Below are 22,633 nucleotides of genomic sequence, written 5' to 3' on the forward strand. Positions count from 1 at the left end.
ATATATATATATATATATATATATATATATATATATATATATATATATATATATATATATGTTGCTAACCATATGAATTTGTTGATCAATAATTAAACTGTTTTATACTAAAAAGTGTCAATATACTTCCTCATTACTTAATACATATATATATATATATATATATATATATATATATTTTTTTTTTTTTTTTTTTTTTTTTTTAGGATTTCAGCACATATTTTGAAGACCAAAAACCAGGTTTCAACTATACTGTATATTTTTTTGGATTTGATATATTTGTTGGTTGAAAACAAATAAACAAAACATTGGGTTAAAAGTAGAGGAGACTCGATTTTGCGTCGTTATAACTACAACTTCCAAGATGCACTGCGCGCAGGTCATGATAGCTACTAGCTGCTAAGTTAACGGTGGAGCAGACAGGCAGGCGCAAGCAATGTTGATTTGACTACTGTTGTTCAAAACCTTTGAAAATGAGTTCTTCAGACGAAAAATGTAAAGGCACAAAACGACCCGCATCTCCAGATGAAGTATGTGTTTTCCATCATCATGTATTTCTGAATTAACTACAGCTGATCTGACATTTTGGTGAACCCAAAATGTTAGCAGATTGTTAGCAATGTGCTGCTACAACTATTTTTAAATGTTAGTCGTGTGCTGAAAGAGTTACATATGCATTTTACTAGTGTATTATCTGCCTTTTTGGTACTTTATTCCGCTTTGCTTTGACTATAAATGATTTTGCATAGCTAACTACTGTACCAGATAATTCATTTCCAGGTGATATCTGTTCATTGTTTTCTGCATTCATAGTTAAACGTCATTTTAATTTACATATATATATATATATATATATATATATATATATATATATATATATATATATATATATATATATAAAATTAACAAATAAATGTCTGTGTGTGTGTGTGTGTGTGTGTGTGTGTGTGTGTGTGTGTGTGTGTGTGTGTATGTATGTATGTATGTATGTATGTATATATATATATATATATATATATATATATATATAGAAATTATATATATATAGAAATTATATGTATAGTTTAAAAAAAAAACTTTTATTATTTGAAATAATTTCTAATTGTATGTGCTTTTCTGACACACTAATGAATCAAGTGAAACTGTTTTGACCTGTTAATGCAGACCGGATCCACACAATGGACATCAGCAGATTTAGGGACAGACGAAAGGAAGCAGAAGTTTTTGAGGCTGATGGGAGCAGGAAAGGTACATTTCTTTCTGTTATTAAAGGATTAGTTCACTTTTCAAATTAAAATTTCCTGATAATTTACTCACCCCCATGTCATCCACGATGTTCATGTCCTTCTCTTTTCAGTCGAAAAGAAATTAACGTTTTTGATGAAAACATTCCAGGATTTTCTCCATATAGTGGACTTGAAACGGTTGAAGGTCAAAATTACAGTTTCAGTGCAGCTTCAAAGCGTTCTACAAGATCCCAGACGAGGAATAAGGGTCTTATCTAGAGAAACCATCGCTCATTATCTAAAAAAAAAATTCAAAATTATATACGTTTGAACCATAAATGCTCATCTTGAGCTAGCTCTCTTATTCTCTATTAGAATTAATTATAATAATAATAATAATATAAAAGTACAAAATTACAAAACAGGACTTAAGAGACATTACATTCAGAGAAATATTAGTAATAATGCAGAGCAATCAATGAATCAAATCAAGAGGTATAACATTCAGAAAATAGGTGAGTTTTGAGTAATGATTTAAATTCAGAGATATTATTAACACAACAGAGTGAGCGGGGGAGAGAATTCCAGAGTTTGGGTGCGATAGTACTGAATGATCTGCCCCCCATTGAAGAGAGGCGATGCCGAGGGACAACGAGAAGGCCAGAGTCAGAGGAACGTAGTGAGCGAGTCGGAGTGTAGGGGACGAGCATATTACAGAGATAAGGGGGAGCCAAGCCATGCAGAGATTTAAAAGTGAGCAGGAGAATTTTGAATTTAATATGGTGGGCAACTGGGAGCCAGTGGAGATCATACAAAATTGGGGTGATGTGAGCAGAGCGCTTGGTATGGGTGAGTATTCTAGCAGCAGAGTTTTGAATGTATTGTAATCTGGAAATGGAGCTGGAAGGTAGACCAATGAAAAGAGCATTACAGTAATCAAGGAGTGATGAGACAGTTTCAACGTCTTTGGTACTGATGAAGGGACGGAGTTGGGCAATGCAACGTAGGTGAAATTTGGTAGTAGATTTGGTAATAGAGGAAATATGAGACTGAAAAGACCTACATTTTTAACAGTATTGGATGTTTTGATGCGAGAACCAGCAATTTCACAGGTGAGATTGGTAGAAATATTGGTGGTAAGTGAGGGAGTTCCAATGAAAATAATCTCAGTTTTGTCCATGTTGACTTTCAGAGAATTTGAATTAAGCCAATCTTTTATGTCTTTCACACAAGCACAGATTTTGTCTGTTTGGGGAGGTGGAGTAGGTGTGCAGATTGAGTATAATTGAATGTCATCAGCGTAAAAATGATAGTCAAGACCATGACGTTGTAGAATCTGACCAAGTGGTATGATGTAAATTATGAATAATAAAGGCCCGAGAACGGATCCCTGGGGAACACCTCGCTTCAGGGGGACAGTCGGTGATCGAAAATCCTAAATTCCGGCAGTGTAGACACTGCTAAGTGTATTACTGCCCTCCACAGGTCAAAGTTTGAACTAAATGTTATATACTTGCACTAGCATATTGGTTATGACAATTTTAATTTGAAAGTGAACTAATCCCTTAAGTCACTTCAACTGTTTCAAACAGTTATCTAATTACAACATGAACATCACACATTCTTGTTTCAAATGTTTTTATTCATTGACAGAAAGAGCACACTGGACGCCTTGTTATTGGGGATCACAAGTCAACGTCCCATTTCCGCAGTGGTGAGTCTCTAGGGTGGAAGTGAAGGGTTGCTGGAAAGTGATTGCAGTCTCCTATTGTGTTGGATGAGACACTTCAAAATCCCCGGTTGTGCGGGGACTGCATCAGATGACATCCTGTACGCCACATATCCTTTTCCCTACAGTGCAGCTTAAGAGAACATGCTCTGACCTTTAAACCAACCACCGGTAAAGTTCTGTCATTTACTGACCACATAGGACTACGTTACAATGCAGTGTACACTTGTAAAATATAAAACAACTACCTTAATTAAGTTTCTTATTGAAGTTTCTTATTCTTATACGCTGTGTGAAACAAACCATGAGGGAGACATTATTGTTATGGGAAATTGTTTGAATTTATCAATGCTATATTATCTGCATTAAAACAAAAATGGCCACACACACACACACACACATAAATATTGTGTGTATGTGTAATATGTGCGTGTGTATGTATATATATTTATATATTTATGGTAAGACATTAGTATAGGGAACACATATAAACTATTAACTATGACCTTTTCCTGAATAATCTCCTAATTACTGCTTATTAATAGTTAATAAGGTAGTTAAGTTTAGGTATTGGGTAGGATTAAGAATGTAGAATAAGGTCACATGGAATAAGGCACTAATATGTGTTTAATAAGTACTAATAAAAAGCCAATATTCTAGTAATATGCATGCTAATAAGCATGTGTATATATACAGTACAGTCCAAAAGTTTGGAACCACTAAGATTTTTAATGTTTTTAAAAGAAGTTTCGTCTGCTCACCAAGGCTACATTTATTTAATTAAAAATACAGTAAAAAACAGTAATATTGTGAAATATTATTACAATTTAAAATAACTGTGTACTATTTAAATATATTTGACAAAGTAATTTATTCCTGTGATGCAAAGCTGAATTTTCAGCATCATTACTCCAGTCTTCAGTGTCACATGATCCTTCAGAAATCATTCTAATATGCTGATTTGCTGCTCAAGAAACATTTGTGATTATTTTCAATGTTGAAAACAGTTGTGTACTTTTTTTTTCAGGATTCCTTGATGAATAGAAAGTTCAAAAGAACAGCATTTATCTGAAATACAAAGCTTCTGTAGCATTATACACTACCGTTCAAAAGTTTGGGGTCAGTAAGAATTTTTATTTTTATTTTTTTGAAAAGAAATTAAAGAAATGAATACTTTTATTCAGCAAGGATGCATTAAATCAATCAAAAGTGGCAGTAAAGACATTTATAATGTTACAAAAGATTAGATTTCAGATAAACACTGTTCTTTTGAACTTTCTATTCATCAAATAATCCTGAAAAAAAAATTGTACACAAATATTTTGTACAATTGTACACATTAAATGTTTCTTGAGCAGCAGATCAGCATATTAGAATGATTTCTGAAGGATCATGTGACACTGAAGACTGGAAGTAATGATGCTGAAAATTCAGCTTTGCCATCACAGGAATAAATTACTTTGTGAAATATATTCAAATAGAAAACAGTTATTTTAAATTGTAATAATATTTCAGAATATTACTGTTTTTTACTGTATTTTTAATTAAATAAATGTAGCCTTGGTGAGCAGACGAAACTTCTTTTAAAAACATTAAAAATCTTAGTGGTTCCAAACTTTTGGACTGTACTGTATATATATATATATATATATATATATATATATATTGTTCATTTATGTAAGTGAGGATAGCAAAATAAAGTGTATATTGTGACATACCCAAAAAATTTCATACAGTGGACTACCAGTAAAATTGATAATTTTATTGCCATTTTTTTTAAACTATAGTGAATAAACTTAATGAATGAAATGTTCAAGGTGTCTGAATAAATTTTGGTTTGACTGTGTATATATATATATATATATATATATATATATATATATATATATATGTATTTTTGATACTTTTCTTTGATTCTGATTTAGCAATAAAAATAACTATAATGGGAAATCTGTCATCAGCATCAAAGCAAAAATGCCAGCAAAAATAACATCAACTTGTCATTTTAAAAATATGGTGTACCTTTTGCCATTTTTGCTTTGATGCTGATATAGCAATAAAAAATTGTTATGGCAAGTATGATGGCCTATTATTGTCTGTACTGAAGATGTAATATTGTTGTATTTGATTGTGTGTCTGTAGGGTCAGAGGATCAGAAGATTAATGCAGAGCTGGAACACCAGTATCAACAGGGTCTGGATGGGAAGATATCAGGGAGGAACAGGAGACACGTCGGCCTGGGCTTTAGTGAGGTCTGAACACTCTTATGTCTTGGGTAAATGCTAGTGTATGCGCACAGTCGAATGCACAGGCTTGCAAAGCATACTTCATTTGACTTGTACACATACACAGACGTTCGACGCATCCGCAGTTTTGAGCAATCTCTCGCCACGAGTGACAACCCATGTAAACATCTTTGTATTCTTTCATAGAGTTGTACAAATGAGGGCACTTTCTAACCTCTTTGCACAATTTCTCGTCTATGTAGGCCTCCATTGTCGCTGTAGCTTGCATGTGTTCTGGTCGGTTCTGTTTATGTAGTTTTTCTTTGACTATCTTGTTAATTGATGCTCCCAGGGCACAGATGCCACCTTGTGGATAAGGTAAAGTACCTGCAAAAACAATTAAAGGTGCCATCGAATGGAAAATTGAATTTACCTCGGCATAGTTGAATACCAAGAGTTCAGTACATGGAAATGACATACAGTGAGTCTCAAACTCCATTGTTTCCTCCTCCTTATATAAATTTCATTAGTTTAAAAGACCTCCGAAGAACAGGCGAATCTCAACATAACACCGACTGTTACGTAACAGTCAGGATCATTAATTTGTACGTCCCCAATATTTGCATATGCCAGCCCATGTTCAAGGCATTACACAAGGGCAGCCAGTATTAACGTCTGGATCTGTGCACAGCTGAATCATCAGACTAGGTAAGCAAGCAAGAACAATAGCGAAAAATGGCAGATGGAGCGATAATAACTGACATGATCATTGATATCATGATATTTTTAGTGATATTTGTAAATTGTCTTTCTAAATGTTTCGTTAGCATGTTGCTAATGTACTGTTAAATGTGGTTAAAGTTACCATCGTTTATTACTGTATTCACGGAGACAAGAGCCGTCACTATTTTAATTTTTTCTTGCAGTCTGTACAATTTATAAACAACTTAATTCTTTATAAATTTCTCCAACAGTGTGTAATGTTGGCCCGTTAGCCACAGAGCACTATCAACCTTGTTCAGAATCAAATGTAAACATCCAAATAATGCATGACGAACACTTTGTAAAGATCCATTTTGAGGGTTATATTAGCTGTGTGAACTTTGTTTATGCTGTTTAAGGCAAGCGTGAGCTCCGTGGGCGGGGAGCGTGAGGAATTAAAGGGGCCGCAGTATGAATCGGTGCATAGTTAATGATGCCTCAAAATAGGCAGTTAAAAAAATTAATTAAAAAAAAAAATCTATGGGGTATTTTGAGCTGAAACTTCACAGACACATTCAGGGGACACCTTAGACTTATATTACATCTTGTAAAAAAACGTTCGATGGCACCTTTTAAATGAGCATGTGCGACTTGCACTTACAAAGTACCTGTGGTTACAAAAATCTGGCGGTGCGTGTACTCTTCTGATGACGAAATTCGCATTACACGCACTACGCTGACCCTCGCGTACGCGTAAAAGTATAATTTGGGCTTTATAAGCTGTGTTGAAATCATGTTGATAAATTGAGATTTTCATATTGATATTACTCCTGGGTAAGCTTTGCCTGTGTCTTTGAAGGATATACAGTATAAGTGATGAACATGTCATGTGAGCACGTTTTGTTGATTTGTTTTGAACTGCTGTGCTTCCTCTTCACAGCCCGATCCACCCGCTGTGAGTCTAAGCGCTGCTGTGCCAGAGAAGTCAGACAGTTCAGAAAAGGCCAGTGAACAACCATCAGAACCACAGAAGGAAGAGAAAACACCTTCATCCAAGGCAGAGCTCAAGAAACAGGAAGAGCACACAGACTCAGAGGACAAGAAAAAGACTTTTAAAATGGCATTTGTAAAAGCCACATAAATGGCTTTTTTTGTCGTTTTTTTTTTTTTTGCAATTTCTTTATCTCCTAAAATGTTCCAGTAATTCATTGAGAGTGAGAGCACATTTTTATTTCCTTTAAAAAAGATGAAATTGTGGTTTTCAATTTTAAATGTAATCACGTCAGTGCCATGTTATTTGGACTTGAACTTGTTGAGAACTGTTTCTTCTGTACAAATTAAAGAAATAGTTCCTACAAGAAATGAAATCCTGTCGGTCTACTCAGCCCTTAAGATTTCATATAAACATGAGGATGGGCAGAAACTGAGGCTATCAAGAAACGTTTGCAGACAAAATGTCAATTTTGTGTATCAAGTCAATGTGTGAATATCAATAAACAGTAAAAATTGTTCTGTGATTGTGATTTAAAAACTTTCCAATTATATGTGTATGTATGTGTATATGTATATAAATATGTATATATACACGCACACACCTATATACATTTATATTTAGATATATAGATATTTGTGTGTGTGTATATATATATATATATATACACACACACATTTGTGCTGTCAATCACATCTAACAAAATTTTGTTTACATATATGTATATTACATTTATATACATATGTAGATATATACACAGACATATATATATATATATATATATATATATATATATATATATATATATATATATATACACACACACATATATATATACACACACACACAGTACAGTCCAAAAGTTTGGAACCACTAAGATTTTTAATGTTTTTAAAAGAAGTTTCATCTGCTCACCAAGGCTACATTTATTTAATTAAAAATACAGTAAAAACAGTAATATTGTGAAATATTATTACAATTTAAAATAACTGTTTTCTATTTGAATATATTTCACAAAGTAATTTATTCCTGTGATGGCAAAGCTGAATTTTCAGCATCGTTACTCCAGTCTTCAGTGTCACATGATCCTTCAGAAATCATTCTAATATGCTGATCTGCTGCTCAAGAAACATTTAATGTGTACAATTGTACAAAATATTTGTGTACAATATTTTTTTTCAGGATTATTTGATGAATAGAAAGTTCAAAAGAACAGTGTTTATCTGAAATCTAATCTTTTGTAACATTATAAATGTCTTTACTGCCACTTTTGATTGATTTAATGCATCCTTGCTGAATAAAAGTATTCATTTCTTTCATTTCTTTTCAAAAAAATAAAAATAAAAATTCTTACTGACCCCAAACTTTTGAACGGTAGTGTATAATGCTACAGAAGCTTTGTATTTCAGATAAATGCTGTTCTTTTGAACTTTCTATTCATCAAGGAATCCTGAAAAAAAAAGTACACAACTGTTTTCAACATTGAAAATAATCATAAATGTTTATTGAGCAGCAAATCAGCATATTAGAATGATTTCTGAAGGATCATGTGACACTGAAGACTGGAGTAACGATGCTGAAAATTCAGCTTTGCATCACAGGAATAAATTACTTTGTCAAATATATTTAAATAGTACAGTTATTTTAAATTGTAATAATATTTCACAATATTACTGTATTTTTAATTAAATAAATGTAGCCTTGGTGAGCAGACGAAACTTCTTTTAAAAACATTAAAAATCTTAGTGGTTCCAAACTTTTGGACTGTACTGTACATGTTAAACTAGGAAATATAACACCTCATGCCTGCAAACAATTATAAAATAGAAGTTGAATAATGGTGTATCTGGAACCGCTGTTTTAAAAACACGAAAAGTAACAAATAATTAATAACCTTGTGACATTTAAACTTTATTTAGAGCATGAACTCTCTATTGTCCGTCACAGTATGAAAATTATGTTTTTAAAGATAAATCAAATAACATGGAAAATGACAGTTTTCTTAAGTTTTGCATAATGGAAACCAAGTATTTCACAATCAATGGTACTTTTAACAGTATTTCTTAAAATACATAACACTGCAAATGATTAAGTACATTTTTAACAAAAAATAACGTGCAAAATGAACCATTTTCCATGTTAGAACATTAAAACAGTGTAGTTGACCAAGCATTTACCAGTAAAATGAATAAAAACATAAAACATTCTGAACATCGGAGAACCTGAATGATTGAATGTGAATTATAAATATTTGGTACAAAAAATATTGTTCTTTGGATCCCCAAGAAAGCTTCTCAACACTCAGACATGGCTTTGGCTGCAAAACAAAACATTAAAATTACTTTAAAATATCAGGAAGACATTGTGTATGATCAAATGTTCAATATTCCAAGCGATGGCGGATGTCTCACCTGTGACCTGCTTCCTCTTGATGGAGGCCTCTGTGGCGAGAGCACGAGGAACGCTCATGATCCTCTCCTGCTGCCGCAGCGCACTATCCAGCTCACTGAAATCTATCTGCTCTGCATCCACCGACTGTGGCATAAACTTCCCGCTGAAATGCCACAATAGAAGACTCAACATCTGAGCACATCATCCATTTACATCTGTTTATGTCTTATTTTCCCATCGTACCTCGATTTAGATAGTAGGCTTTTTATCTTTGCTACGGTGCGAGAACGAGCCTCCTTGTCTTCTGGAGTCAGGTCTTCATCAGACTCCACGTCCATGAGGCGCTTTGGGATGAGCACCTTCTGTGGCGTCGACAGCTGAGGTGGGACAGGGGGCAAGTTCAGCCATAAACAGTAATGCATTACAAGTAACCTGTATTATGTATTCAGATTACTTTTTATAACATTACATTGTTTTTATTGCTTAAGTAGCAGTGGTGACTTTTTCCTTCTTTAATCCAGAATAGCAGCACAGCTGAAAGGTTTGTTTGAGCTGCACCTTCTACTGTACAGGTGTAAATATGCATTTACTTATTCATTTCACTTTTGGTGTGAAAGAGCCTTTACATTTGCCAAAATTGAACTTTTTTTTGTTATTACAAGACAAATACGCAAGCCCAACCCAGGTGAGAAAAATGCAAAAGTAACATAACATTACTTTCCATAAAAAGTAACACAAAAGTTATGTTTTGAGGAACATTTATTGGGAAATCTCTGAATCATCATTGTATTGCATTCCATTATATGTTTATAAGACATTATTAGGAGATATAGAGTGATAACTGATATTTATATGCATTTTATGTAAGCCTGCTGTACTGTTATAAAGATCTCACTGATTTGCATTACAAGTTATCAGAATTTCATCTTACTTTTTAAATAAATATCATAAATATTAGCAAATGCACAAAATTACATATTCTTATTTAATTTGGGCATCTGAATAAAATTTAGGGTTCTATTATTTCTCAAGTCAGGGTCTATACAGGGTTAAAATCCAATTGGAAGGATTGAACTGTTGAATCAGGTGATTTATAACATGATTTTAAGCACTGAATGTTAGCAAATATCACTAAAATTTGACTATACCTCTCGGGTAAGATCAAACTCAAAGTCCACAGTCTCCAGCTCCTGTTCGCTCATTGGTCGGGCCTCAACCGTCAGCCATTCATCAGATGCCGGCCGCTGTGATTCGACGAGTAAGGTCCGTTTCGGTCGCTGCAAATCAATGACTTTTTCCCATCCCTACTAGGGCGAAGACAACAATATACAACATTTAGGCAACACACATTACAGCTCCTCTGTAAATGAGCCTTGATCCTGGATTTAAAACCTAATATGGGTCAGACACACAACATCCTTGCCATATCAAGGGAGCTGATATCAAATGTGAAATTATAAATGGTTGGCAGATCAACTGTTTGAAATGTGTTTAGTTAACAGTTTGTAGATCAATCAAATGAGAGTAAATAAAAGTCTGTCTGGCAGCCATTTTTATGCTTTTGTAGTTTCTCCTGCACTTAAATTTAAGCCTGAAGAGACAGGAAAATAAGAGGGAAAAACAGTTATGACTTACAGGCATTAGACAATTGTGTAACTGTTGCAAATCAAACCCATCACCAAATTACAACATGCTGTAGAATTTTGTAGTTGAACACATCTAGCCATGCATGACAGGTCACAATCAACTCGAACAATTAAACAATCATGCAAAACCATCCATTCATTCTTATTTCACAACTTAGAGGATACCATCTACAACTCAGTTGTCAGTTAACTGCAATGAAAAACAAGGTATTTAGACAATTTCTCGGTTTATTTGCGCCTTTAGAGCAAACCTCAGAATTCAGACGGTGGATTGACGTACACAACAATATTATATTTGTCTTACAGTTAGTCTGCTATCATCACAGTTTTGTTTTGATTTAATAATGGTTCGTTTTGCCTTCTGACAAACAGGTTAACAGTGGTGAAGTTGCTGGTGTGGTTAAAGACCCAATGAAATGCCGTGAAAAAAAAAATGCAGTTTTCTGTCCTGTAGACTGTACATTTAAAAGTGCACTAATATATAGATGGCCTTAAAGGGACCTATAATGTCCCTTTCACAAGATGTAATATAAGTCTCTGGTGTCCCCAGAATGTGTCTGTGAAGTTTCAGCTCAAAATACCCCACAGATCAGCTTGACAAATTCTCCCCTATTTGGGTGTGAGCAAAAACACGTCATTTTTGTGTGTGTCCCTTTAAATGCAAATGAGCTCCCAGACGCTTTACAAAAGAGGGCGGAGCTTTAACAGCACATTCTTCGGTTGCTTAACAACAACAAAGCTGGAGAATCTCATGCAGCCAAAATGATGATTGTCAGTAACGGTGTTCAGCCTTACATTGTTCAAACCGGAGTCGACACTGATGGAGAGACTCAGGAAGAAGTTACAACTTTTAGAATGAAACTGGACGTTTCTGAATGGTTAGTGGATAAATTTATGTAGTTGCTGTGGAGTTGATTCAACTCATCCACTAGCATGTGCCGTCATGTTAATCTTTTGTGCAAATCCAGCGTTGAATTGACCCTCGTTTGTGAAGCAGTCCGGCGTAAAATGACGGCATGATACCAACACTCTACTACAACAACTCTTCCTCTTCTCTAAAGCAGCCCAACATGGCCACACCCCATTTGTTGTGTGTTCTCAGGGGCGGGGTTTATGTAAATTTTAGGGTTAGTGATGTCACCAACACAGGAAGAAGCTTGTTGTAGTCCCTACCAGCTGTTTGTTGTAGTCCTTAAACAGCAAATTCTTTAAAAGAAAAATCTTCCTTTGCATTGAACTTTGAGCGTCGTAACTTTTCAGATGTTGTTTATGCTCAAACAGCAACATTACACACTAACTAAAGTTAAAAAAGTGGAATTATAATCAACCACCCCTTTAAAGCTAACAGACAAACTGCGCATTTTATTTCATGGAGCCTTCAAAGAAGAAAATTCAGCCACATATCTACAGAGATACAGAGGCATTCATGTATAGGGGATTTTAATTGTTTAGAGGAAAGTTGGTATCAAATTGATAATGATGCCAAGTTGGTCAGTTTGAAATTAGGGTTAGTAACTTAAAGTTAAGGGTTAGTAACCCCTCTCATTGGCAGCTGTTAGTGAAACAACATTTAACATTACCATGATTTATAAAGAAGTGAGTGAACTTTTTCAGTGTTCATTGAGTGAGCCAAAATGAAATTAGTGTTAGTTGATTGAAATTATATTTTCCTTCAGATAACTCAAACTAAACTGTTGAGTGTATGTATAACTGCTGTAGTATGAAAACCATTGGCCATTTATTTCCCATTGTCTTTTTGTCAGACATATGGATGACAGCAGTTATAACTGAATGATAAAATGTTTTTTTCTTAAATTACGTCTGAATGGTGTCAATTGTCCCATTAATCACAACAATAGGGCAGTGTGACTCACGATAATACGTGAGCCGAGTATTGCATTGGTTCTCAATTGAATTAAGTGCTTGATTGGAAATTTATTTCCCAAATTCAGTTGGGAAATGCAATTGAATGCAAAAATGCGATTGAAGTAATCAATCATTAACTGAAAAGTCAGAGCAAGTGAGCAACAAAAATACCTTTGAATGCAGCATGATTTAAAAAAGACAAAGGTGATTTTGAGCAAAGAAAACCCAAATATTAGTTAGCTCCTGCTGATTACTCCAAGTATGATTGCTGTAAATTAAAACAATTGATTGGGCCAAACACTCTTTTTGACCCACAGACTAATGCTTGCTAATCAAGACACAATGGTCCTACTCAAATGGTTACTATTTCCTACCATTAGCAATTAGACTAAATGAGTGCAAGCTCTCATGGCCAATCAGAAATGTTTTATATGGGCAATAGAGTTCAACAGAAGTAAAAATCCCATTCATTTTCTCCATAGGGGAACTGATTTTTAACAATAACTTATAAACCGTTAAAGACAGACTTACTGTGAGCTACGAGGTTGATAATCAATTGTATATGCTTTTGTCAAAGCCATCAGCCCAGGTTATTTTAATGTATTTTTTAACTAACTGTGCAACAGTAGAATTCATGGTGCAAAACTACATTACCCATGACTGTGCAAAGAAATATCCACCAATCAGAGAATCGTAATAAGCAAATTGTGCCAAAAATTGGCCAAATGACGTAATTAAATTGTCCCTTTGCGCTTAAACTCCTTATAAAAATATATATAAAATTATAAATAAATATATATAATTTGATTGTCATTTCCAGTGCTTCATGGGATTGTAGTTCTTTCCCTTATTAAAGCCTTATTAAAGTATCTTTGTGTTTTTGTCAGATTTTGTTGTTTTTGCTTAAAATCAAAGGTTGTAATGTGGCGATTCACTTCGTATCTATTTGGTTTGGTCCATGGCTTATAACTCTTTAACGTAGACGGTTTAAAAGTCCCTATGCCAAAAATGAATGGGAAAAATACTTCCGGAACCTCTTAAAAAGTGGGAGAAAAATTGGTTGCACTCCATAGTTTAATTTGAAATCATTCTCAGAGTGTTTCAGCTGAAGCTGATGTTCAGGTTAGAATGAAGAGGCACTTCACTGATTTATTCTTCTATAGGAGATGAGGATTAAGAATAATTGCACACAGAAATACCTTCATAGCATACCCAGTTAATTACCAACAATAATTAATTTGTTGTTAATACGAGGCAGCAGGGTCAGTAATTCCCACCGTATTATGTTCATACAAAATATAGCTTTACAAATTATATCAGAAAATATATTTAGATTATTTAATAAATAATTTAGTGAATTAACATTTGAGAAAACGGGCATAAAAATGTTCTAAAATCCATTGTGAGAGATCAGAAAGGCAGTCAGGGAAAGTGTTATCCTTTTCTCTTCACGTTCGAATATTCACAAGTCTGTGCAGGAGAAGCCAGGAGTCCATTGCAGGACTGTAATCACTCCATGTGTCTGTCCACATTCTGGCCAATCCCTAAACACACCCTCAGCACGGCCCCGTCCCACCCACGGCCTGTTAATGTGAAGCTGTGCTTTGTTCATGGGGTAAAACGTGTGTTAGCATGTTAGCTTTGTGTTTTGTGGCCTTATGGGGGAGGGCCATAGCGAGGGTCCCTGTGTTTATTGGGTAGGGAGTAACGTACGGATCCCGGGTCAGAGCTGACAGGTCGAGTGGAGGCGCGGGAGCCGACGGGCTGTCGCTCACCCTGACTCAAGTTACGTTTGCGCTCACGCACTAAAGCTCTCTGGTGCCTTTTCATTCTCTCCAGCTGCTCCTCCACACTCATCCTCCCTCTCTGCGGCTGCTGATCCGGCTGAGACTCTCCCGAGCACAGCCGCTCCAAGGCACTCTTTGGTCTCTCCTACAGGAGACAGGAAAGAAGAGTGAACATATTTTGATGGCTGAAGAATTCTAGCTCTGGCCTTTTCAAATATTTTTCTTAAAAAGTATCACAATGCACAAGGATAACTGTTACATTGCTTACAGGACCACAAAAAAGGAGAAAAAAAGAAATAGCATATAGGATATATTTACTTTGATTATAATTGAATAATTTAAAATAATAATAAAAACACATAATTTAACATAATTTAGATATATATATATATATATATATATATATATATATAAAATAATATGAGAAATATTTAATATATAAATTAATATTAACATAAAATAATGTTTTATACACTTACATAATATATATATATATTAGTGCTGTCAATCGATTAAAAAAAAACTAATTAATCACACATTTTCCTGTAATTAATCACACCTAACATTAAAGATAAAAAGTTATTTTTATATTGTAATGAATAATATTCAATATCTGAATAAAGTTATCAAACACTTCACAGTCTTCACTTCATAAATTATAAATTAAATATAGATTCATTCTTCTTAAAGCTACAAAAGTTATTCAGTCAAGAGCAGTGAGTGATTTCCTCTTTGTCTTTTGTTCTTTGATTAACATTAATGACAGACATCACAGCAGCAGGTTTATTAGGCTGCTGTCACTTTAAGACCTGACGCTCATCATGACACGGATCTGATACACATCCGATGTCCTCACCTCTTTACGGTCATTTAAGACTGTGTTTACGAGTGTGTTTGCATACTTTTGTGTTTTTGTCCATTTAAGTGCGAAAGAGAACTCAATATGGCCGGCATGCTGTCTGAGGCGGCTTTCTGTGTGCATGAGACGTGTATGTCTGTCACACAGACAGGAGATTCAAATATAGCATGCTAGTACAGATTTGAGTTCTTTTTTGCATCTTACTATATATATATAAAATACAGAAATCTGTTGCTCACCATTGTGGATAACACTGAATCTCCTCTCCTCTGTGAGCAGAAGGCCACACCATACTGGTTTATTCTGGACGAGGAGCCTGACAGACCTAAGTGATCACAAAAACTAATAATTTTCAAGTACACTAGCATTAAAATTGGTTAAATGCCGTTTTACCCCTATAAACATGATGTGTCTTGGAGATATCCCGTATGATCAACAGCTGTAATAATATATCACCTCTTCTTTGGAGAGTCAGATAGCCTGGGTCCACCTGATCTGTTCCTTGCCCACTTCCAGGAAGCTCTGGTTCACTCAGGTAGGACCGCAATTCCACCTATAGCCAAAACACTTTATTTCATTCAAAATGTTGAGCAATCAATCACAATTCAAAGACTAAAGTGTTATGGTCACATGGATGCTACAGTAGGTGTATAAGGTAAGTATAAGGTCATTCAATAAATATCAATAAATATAGTGCAGTCATGAAACTCTAGGGGGCGTAGGCTGATAGGTTCAATCAGAACCAATCATATCATTACCACATGACACATGCTGACTGGCCTCTGCTGATCCTTCAGCCAATGAGATTGCTTGCTCAACATTTAAATAGTCTGGTTTATCGTTTGCTGTGAGCCCCTCCACCTCCCCAGCTCCACCTGCCTAGATCTGCTGTGGGATTTGATTTATGTCTATTTATGCAGCAGCAGCATATCTTACATGCTCACAGCAGTGTCTGTGTATCTATTAGCAGTAGCAAGTCCATACTTGCTCAACAGCAGCAGCAACGTAGCAGATCTAGTCTACCTAAACCAAACACATTAACACTGCCATATTCAATAACATGCTAAAACAAGAGTTGTCATGATTGAACTACATTTTATTCTTTTTTGTACATGTGGAGTTCAGTAAGATGTGTTATTTTAGTAATAATTATATACTATTATAGTTAGTATTTATTAATATTTTTTATTAATATTTTTATATTTTAGTTTATTTTAGTTTCAAATTTAACAATTTTATTATTATTATTATTATTAAATATTTGCTTAGCTTTAATTTATTTTTATTTCAGTTTTTGTTTTAGTAAGTTTAGTTGTTGCTAATGCAACATTTCTAATTTTCCTTAATTTTCCAAGGTTAAGTTTTTCATCAAATATTTGTATTTTATTTCAGCTTTATTTAAATTACAGAAAATGACTATTAATAGTTTTAGTAAACAATAATAACACTGATGACAATAAACTTTACAATAACAATGAACTTCACATGAGTGAGTTCAAATTACCCTGCAGTCCCCGTTAATGTAGCTGCTTTCCCGGTCACGTTTCCTCTCATCAGACTGTCTCTTGAGGCCACGCACAGAAGTGTGTCTGATGACCGATGTTTCTTTAGGTAGGGGCGGGACAACAGGAGGTGTGTCCTCATCATAGTGAAGAGGCAAAGGCGGTCTGGGTGGAGCATCATCCTCTTCCTGAAATCCAAAGTTATGCACTTTTGTAACTTACAGAACAGTATTTTCAGGAACAGTACCAGTACAGTCTCACATACCCATTTTGGCACAGGGTGAGGATGCTGAAGAAATTCATTGTCCATGGGCAGTGATAACGGACTGGAGGTAAGACTGCGTTGGGGTGACCGCACCTCAGCTGCAGATGGGGTCATGCACCGAGAAGGCACTGTTGACTCTGTCACTGAAGGCACAAGTTTTCTCTCTAGACACAAACACGCATAAGCACACAAGTAAGAGTTATATTAAAAAGAGGTTCTTTAGTATGTTTAATAGCCTTGACAAAGGCTTTGTGCCGAAATGCTGGTTAATAAAATCTTTTTGCAAGTAAGCGTGCGGTCAAATCTCATGTATATTAGATCTATCTCTCTTGACCTGCACCTCGGACGGAGTGCGTTTGTTTATGCCTTCTATGTTTATTAGCCTTACCTGGGTTCTTCACTGAGTCTATGGTGATTTTGAAAGTTTCTTTGGTGGAGCTGAGTCCAGTCATCACATCCTCTATCCTCCAGAGCTCCCTCCTCAACTGATTCTTCTCCTGGGAACACAAACACACACATTCAATCTTATTTCTTCATATCTTATTTACATTCTAGCCAGGGTTATCATTAAGTAAAACCATACAAAAATTAAAAATAAAATAAATATTAACTAACATTATATATATATATATATATATATATATATATATATATATATATATATATATATATATATATATATATATATGTGTGTGTGTATATACAGTATATATATAAATGTGTATATAAACAATTCTAATAAGACAGCTAATCAGATATATAAGAGAACACAACATGATAGCAAAATATGTCAGGAAAAAAAAGGATTAAGAAATGGAGAGAAAGACAAAAAAGACCTGAGGTGATGAGCAGAGATTCATCTGGGTCTGCAGGACATCCCTCAGCTGTTCAACCGACTGCTCCAGTCTGCTGTAGTCGTCCCACGCTCTCTCCATCTCCTGAACAATACAAATACTGTTCAGTTCAAATTCAAAGCTTTTTCTATACCAGTAAAACATTTACCCTGAATAAACATTATATATTATATTACATTACATTATATTACATATATTTTTTAATCTTAAAGGTACACCATGTCACTTTTTTTTTTTGGTTCAAAACTAACAAAATTTAAAGGTGCCCTAGAATCAAAAATTGAATTTACCTTGGCATAGTTGAATAACAAGAGTTCAGTACATGGAAATGACATACAGTGAGTCTCAAACAATCATTGTTTCCTCCTTCTTATGTAAATCTCATTTGTTTAAAAGACCTCTGAAGAACAGGCGAATCTCAACATAACACCGACTGTTACGTAACAGTCGGGATCATTAATATGTACGCCCCCAATATTTGCATATGCCAGCTCATGTTCAAGGCATTAGACAAGTCAGTATTAACGTCTGGATCTGTGCACAGCTGAATCATCAGACTAGGTAAGCAAGCAAGGACAACAGCGAAAAATGGCAGATGGAGCAATAATAACTGACATGATCCATGATATCATGATATTTTTAGTGATATTTGTGAATTGTCTTTCTAAATGTTTCATTAGCATGTTGCTAATGTACTGTTAAATGTGGTTAAAGTTACCATCGTTTCTTACTGTATTCACGGAGACAAGAGCCGTCGCTATTTTCATTTTTAAACACTTGCAGTCTGTATAATTCATAACCACAACTTCATTCTTTATAAATCTCTCCAACAGTGTATAATGTTAGCTTTAGCCACGGAGCACTATCAAACTCATTCAGAATCAAATGTAAACATCCAAATAAACATTATACTCACATGATCCAAAGCATGCATGCAGCATGCATGATGAACATCTTGTAAAGATCCATTTGAGGGTTATATTAGCTGTGTAAACTTTGTTTATGCACTGTATTATAGTCGAGAGCTCGGGGGGGCAGGGAGCGCACGATTTAAAGGGACCGCAGCCTGAATCGGTGCATAGTTAATGATGCCCCAAAATAGGCAGTTAAAAAAATTGATTAAAAAAAAATCTATGGGGTATTTTGAGCTGAAACTTCACAGTCACATTCAGGGGACACCTTAGACTTATAATACAAAACTTTATATTGTAAAAACTGGTTCTAGTGCACCTTTAAATAATGACTCAATAAATCATCAATCCTTCTTCCAAAACATGTTTTTGTCTTACCCTGGTTTACTATGGTAAGCCTATTTTAAGTGTTTATATTTTAGAGTGGGCAGGATGGTTTTTTGCAGGAAATTGCGTACATACAACACTTGCCAGTCTCGTCATATCCTTAAAGGGATAGAGTTCACCCAAAAATTACCCCATGATTTACTCACCCTCAAGCCATCCTAGGTGTATATGACTATCTTCTTTCAGCGAAACACAATCAGAGTTATATTAAAAATATCCTGGCTCTTCCAAGCTTTATAATGGGAGTGAATGGAGGATGAGATTTTGAAGCCCAAAAAAGAGCATTCATCAACCAGAAATGTACTTCACACCGCTCCAGGGGGTTAATAAAGGCCTTCTGAAACGAATCAATGCATTTGAGTAAGACAAATATCCTTATTTAAAACTTTTTAAAGTAAAATAATGAGTTTCTGGCACGACACTCATACGCATTCAACTTGTGTCTAAAAAGCCTTAATTTCCATCACATAGTGACATGTACACAATGACATGACGTACTACACGTTATAATGTAGTACTACGTTGTGGAAATTAATGCTTTTTAGATGCAAGTCAAATGCGTATGGCTTGAGGGTAAGTAAATTATTTTCATTTTTTTGGGTGAACTATCCCTTTAAATTAAGATAAGTTGCTCCGGCTACTTTGACATGTGTCTAGTGTGGGAGTGGCAGAGGTTAGTTGTCACAATGAGTGAGAAAGGTTGACATGGAGCAGATAAATCTCAAACTTTGGCGAATCACCCGTTTTAAACGAACATGAACAGAGGAGAGTCTACTGGCAAAAAGAGAACGAGACAAAGCTCGTAATAAAACAAGAATCAACATTGGCTTGGCTTTTCAGAGATGGCGAGAACTGAGGGATTTGAAATGTTGTAAAAGTGACGTGTGCATGACATTTTTATTACTCAACAGGTGAATAAGGTATTTTATTGAACAGAATGTAGCTCTCTAACAGAGTTAATTGTAAAGCATTATTTAACGTGAAGGGTCATTTCATTAAGGTTGTTGTAGCGCTGTGCTGGAATTTATTTTCAAGGAAGTATCGTGTCTATTAATGGGTAAATCTACAGTAACGTCTTCAGCAAGTCAGATTGAGATCCTTTCCATCTAAACTGGTTATATCTCTTATGCCTAGTAATGCATGTTTTATGAGCAGTAGGATAACCATATTCATTCCCATAGCCAGCAGAGCCGAAGCACAACCAAAACAAGGTTCTTCTGCAAAATGCATGCAGTGTTGATTTTTAACCACTAGAGGGCCAAAAGTTACATAGTGTACCTTTAACATACAGAATACTACACACACTGGAATTATTTTTCTAACATTGTTGCACTCCAAATCTTCATGTCCTGTAATCACTAATGTATTAATTTCAGGTAAATATGAATCAATGGAGATAGGAAGCACTGTAGGTCTTCCATATTATACTTACCGTTGACACTCTAGAAATGTCTGCTCGAATATGCACAAGGTCCTCTTGAAGGAGTCGCTGCTGGTAGGCGATCTTCTCAGTGTGAGCTGGCTGATCCTTGTACTGCTCCATCTGCTGGTGAGACACATCCAGAACAGACTCAAGCTTGTCCTAGAAAGAATAAGCAAATATATTAATACTAACATATCCATAATAACAGGACTAAAGTAAACGCTGTACTTTTCTTTTGAAAATTTGCCTCACCTTATCATCCTTAAGGCCACTTAGTCTGAACTCAAGCTCTTGCAGTATTTTGTCTTGTTCACAGAGTCGACTCAGTGTCACCTGCATTAGGAAACAGAGCTTTATGCATCTTCTATTACGCATCTTCTGAAACAATACCGAATCTCCAGATCCAAAAACAAGCAAAGCAGAAACAAGCGATAGAAGCATGTTAGCTAACACGATCGTCAAATATTTAACAGCATATAAATCAAAACGGCCTAACATTACTGAATGAAATGTCGAACCCGCAAAGAGTTACAGGACTGTGAAGCTTTGGGGTGTTGATGGACACAATCTACTGGATCTATATTAATCTTTTATATATAGAGGGAATGAATTAGTAAATCGTGGCAACCTTTAAAAAAAAAAAAAAAAAAAAAGCTGGCGGGGAAAGTCTAAAAGTTAAAGGGTTAGTTCACCCAAAAATAAAAATTATGTCATTAATGACTCACCCTCATGTCGTTCCAAACCCGTAAGACCTCCGTTCATCTTCGGAACACAGTTTAAGATATTTTAGATTTAGTCCGAGAGCTTTCTGTCCCTCCACTGAAAATGTGTGTACGGTATACTGTCCAAGTCCAGAAAGGTAATAAAAACATCATCAACGTAGTCCATGTGACATCAGTGGGTCAGTTAGAATTTGTTGAAGCATCGAAAATTCATTTTGGTCCAAAAATAACAAAAACTACGACTTTATTCAGCATTGTATTCTCTTCCTGAATCCTTTCCATTGAATTGATCCAATTGAATTGATTCCATTGAATCTTTTCATCTGTCGGCGTTGGTAATGCACTTTTACGTCGCCGTGGTTGTTTTTGCCCGATTAGGACATCCGCAAAATTTTGAAGCATCAAAAATACATTTTGGTCCAAAAGTAACAAAAACTACAACTTTATTCAGCATTGTATTCTCTTCCGGATCTGTTGTCAATCTGTGTTCACGACTCCGCTTCTTCTTCTTCTTTCCTGTTTTACGGCATTACCGCCCCCTTCTGCTCCGGAGTGTGGTTCACGACTCCGCAGTGCTGACGTGTTATCCGGTGCGTCAGAGCTTCGTTTACAGCCTGAGGGAAACACACGCTGTATTCAAGCTATTCTACATTGTTTGTATTTTGGTATTGCTATATTTTTGAAAATGGTGCGTAAGTGTGCATGTCGTGGATGTCCCAATTCGCCAAAAACAACCACGGCGACATAAAACTGCATTACCAACGCCGACAGATGAAAGGATTCAATGGAATCAATTCAATGGAAAGGATCCCGGAAGAGAAGACAATGCTGAATAAAGTCGTAGTTTTTGTTATTTTTGGACCAAAATGAATTTTCGATGCTTCAACAAATTCTAACTGACCCACTGATGTCACATGGACTACGTTGATGATGTTTTTATTACCTTTCTGGACTTGGACAGTATACCGTACACACATTTTCAGTGGAGGGACAGAAAGCTCTCGGACTAAATCTAAAATATCTTAAACTGTGTTCCGAAGATGAACGGAGGTCTTACGGGTTTGGAACGACATGAGGGTGAGTCATTAATGACATCATTTTCATTTTTGGGTGAACTAAACCTTTAAGGAGTAAGACACTGATTTGT

At 35.2% G+C, this 22,633-nt stretch overlaps 2 protein-coding genes across 15 annotated transcripts in view; one reads left to right on the forward strand and one right to left on the reverse strand.

Moving 5' to 3' along the window:
* The first annotated feature begins 362 nt into the window (after positions 1-362).
* On the forward strand, positions 363-7,391 carry lg19h11orf58 (linkage group 19 C11orf58 homolog). The gene is made up of 5 exons (XM_048169209.1): positions 363-530; positions 1,165-1,248; positions 2,880-2,940; positions 5,098-5,207; positions 6,823-7,391. The coding sequence occupies exons 1-5, from the start codon at positions 474-476 to the stop codon at positions 7,021-7,023; spliced, it is 513 nt and encodes a 170-aa protein (XP_048025166.1). The 5' UTR covers positions 363-473; the 3' UTR covers positions 7,024-7,391.
* Positions 7,392-8,763: 1,372 nt separating this feature from the next.
* The window catches only part of plekha7a (pleckstrin homology domain containing, family A member 7a), a 108,329-nt gene continuing 94,459 nt past the window's right edge, over positions 8,764-22,633 (reverse strand). For all 14 annotated transcript variants that reach the window (XM_048167974.1, XM_048167966.1, XM_048167973.1 and 11 more), the window contains 13 exons: positions 21,017-21,097; positions 20,774-20,923; positions 18,026-18,127; positions 17,578-17,686; positions 17,190-17,353; positions 16,927-17,112; positions 15,879-15,975; positions 15,662-15,747; positions 14,490-14,708; positions 10,413-10,568; positions 9,508-9,641; positions 9,285-9,427; positions 8,764-9,190 (listed from right to left, as the gene is read on the reverse strand). In XM_048167974.1, the coding sequence (XP_048023931.1) occupies positions 9,168-9,190; positions 9,285-9,427; positions 9,508-9,641; positions 10,413-10,568; positions 14,490-14,708; positions 15,662-15,747; positions 15,879-15,975; positions 16,927-17,112; positions 17,190-17,353; positions 17,578-17,686; positions 18,026-18,127; positions 20,774-20,923; positions 21,017-21,097 (1,650 nt within the window). In that variant the 3' untranslated portion in view covers positions 8,764-9,167. The remainder of the gene's footprint in view (positions 9,191-9,284; positions 9,428-9,507; positions 9,642-10,412; positions 10,569-14,489; positions 14,709-15,661; positions 15,748-15,878; positions 15,976-16,926; positions 17,113-17,189; positions 17,354-17,577; positions 17,687-18,025; positions 18,128-20,773; positions 20,924-21,016; positions 21,098-22,633) is intronic.

Source organism: Megalobrama amblycephala, linkage group LG19 (genome assembly GCF_018812025.1).
Source record: "Megalobrama amblycephala isolate DHTTF-2021 linkage group LG19, ASM1881202v1, whole genome shotgun sequence".
Classification (NCBI taxonomy): Eukaryota; Metazoa; Chordata; class Actinopteri; order Cypriniformes; family Xenocyprididae; genus Megalobrama; species Megalobrama amblycephala.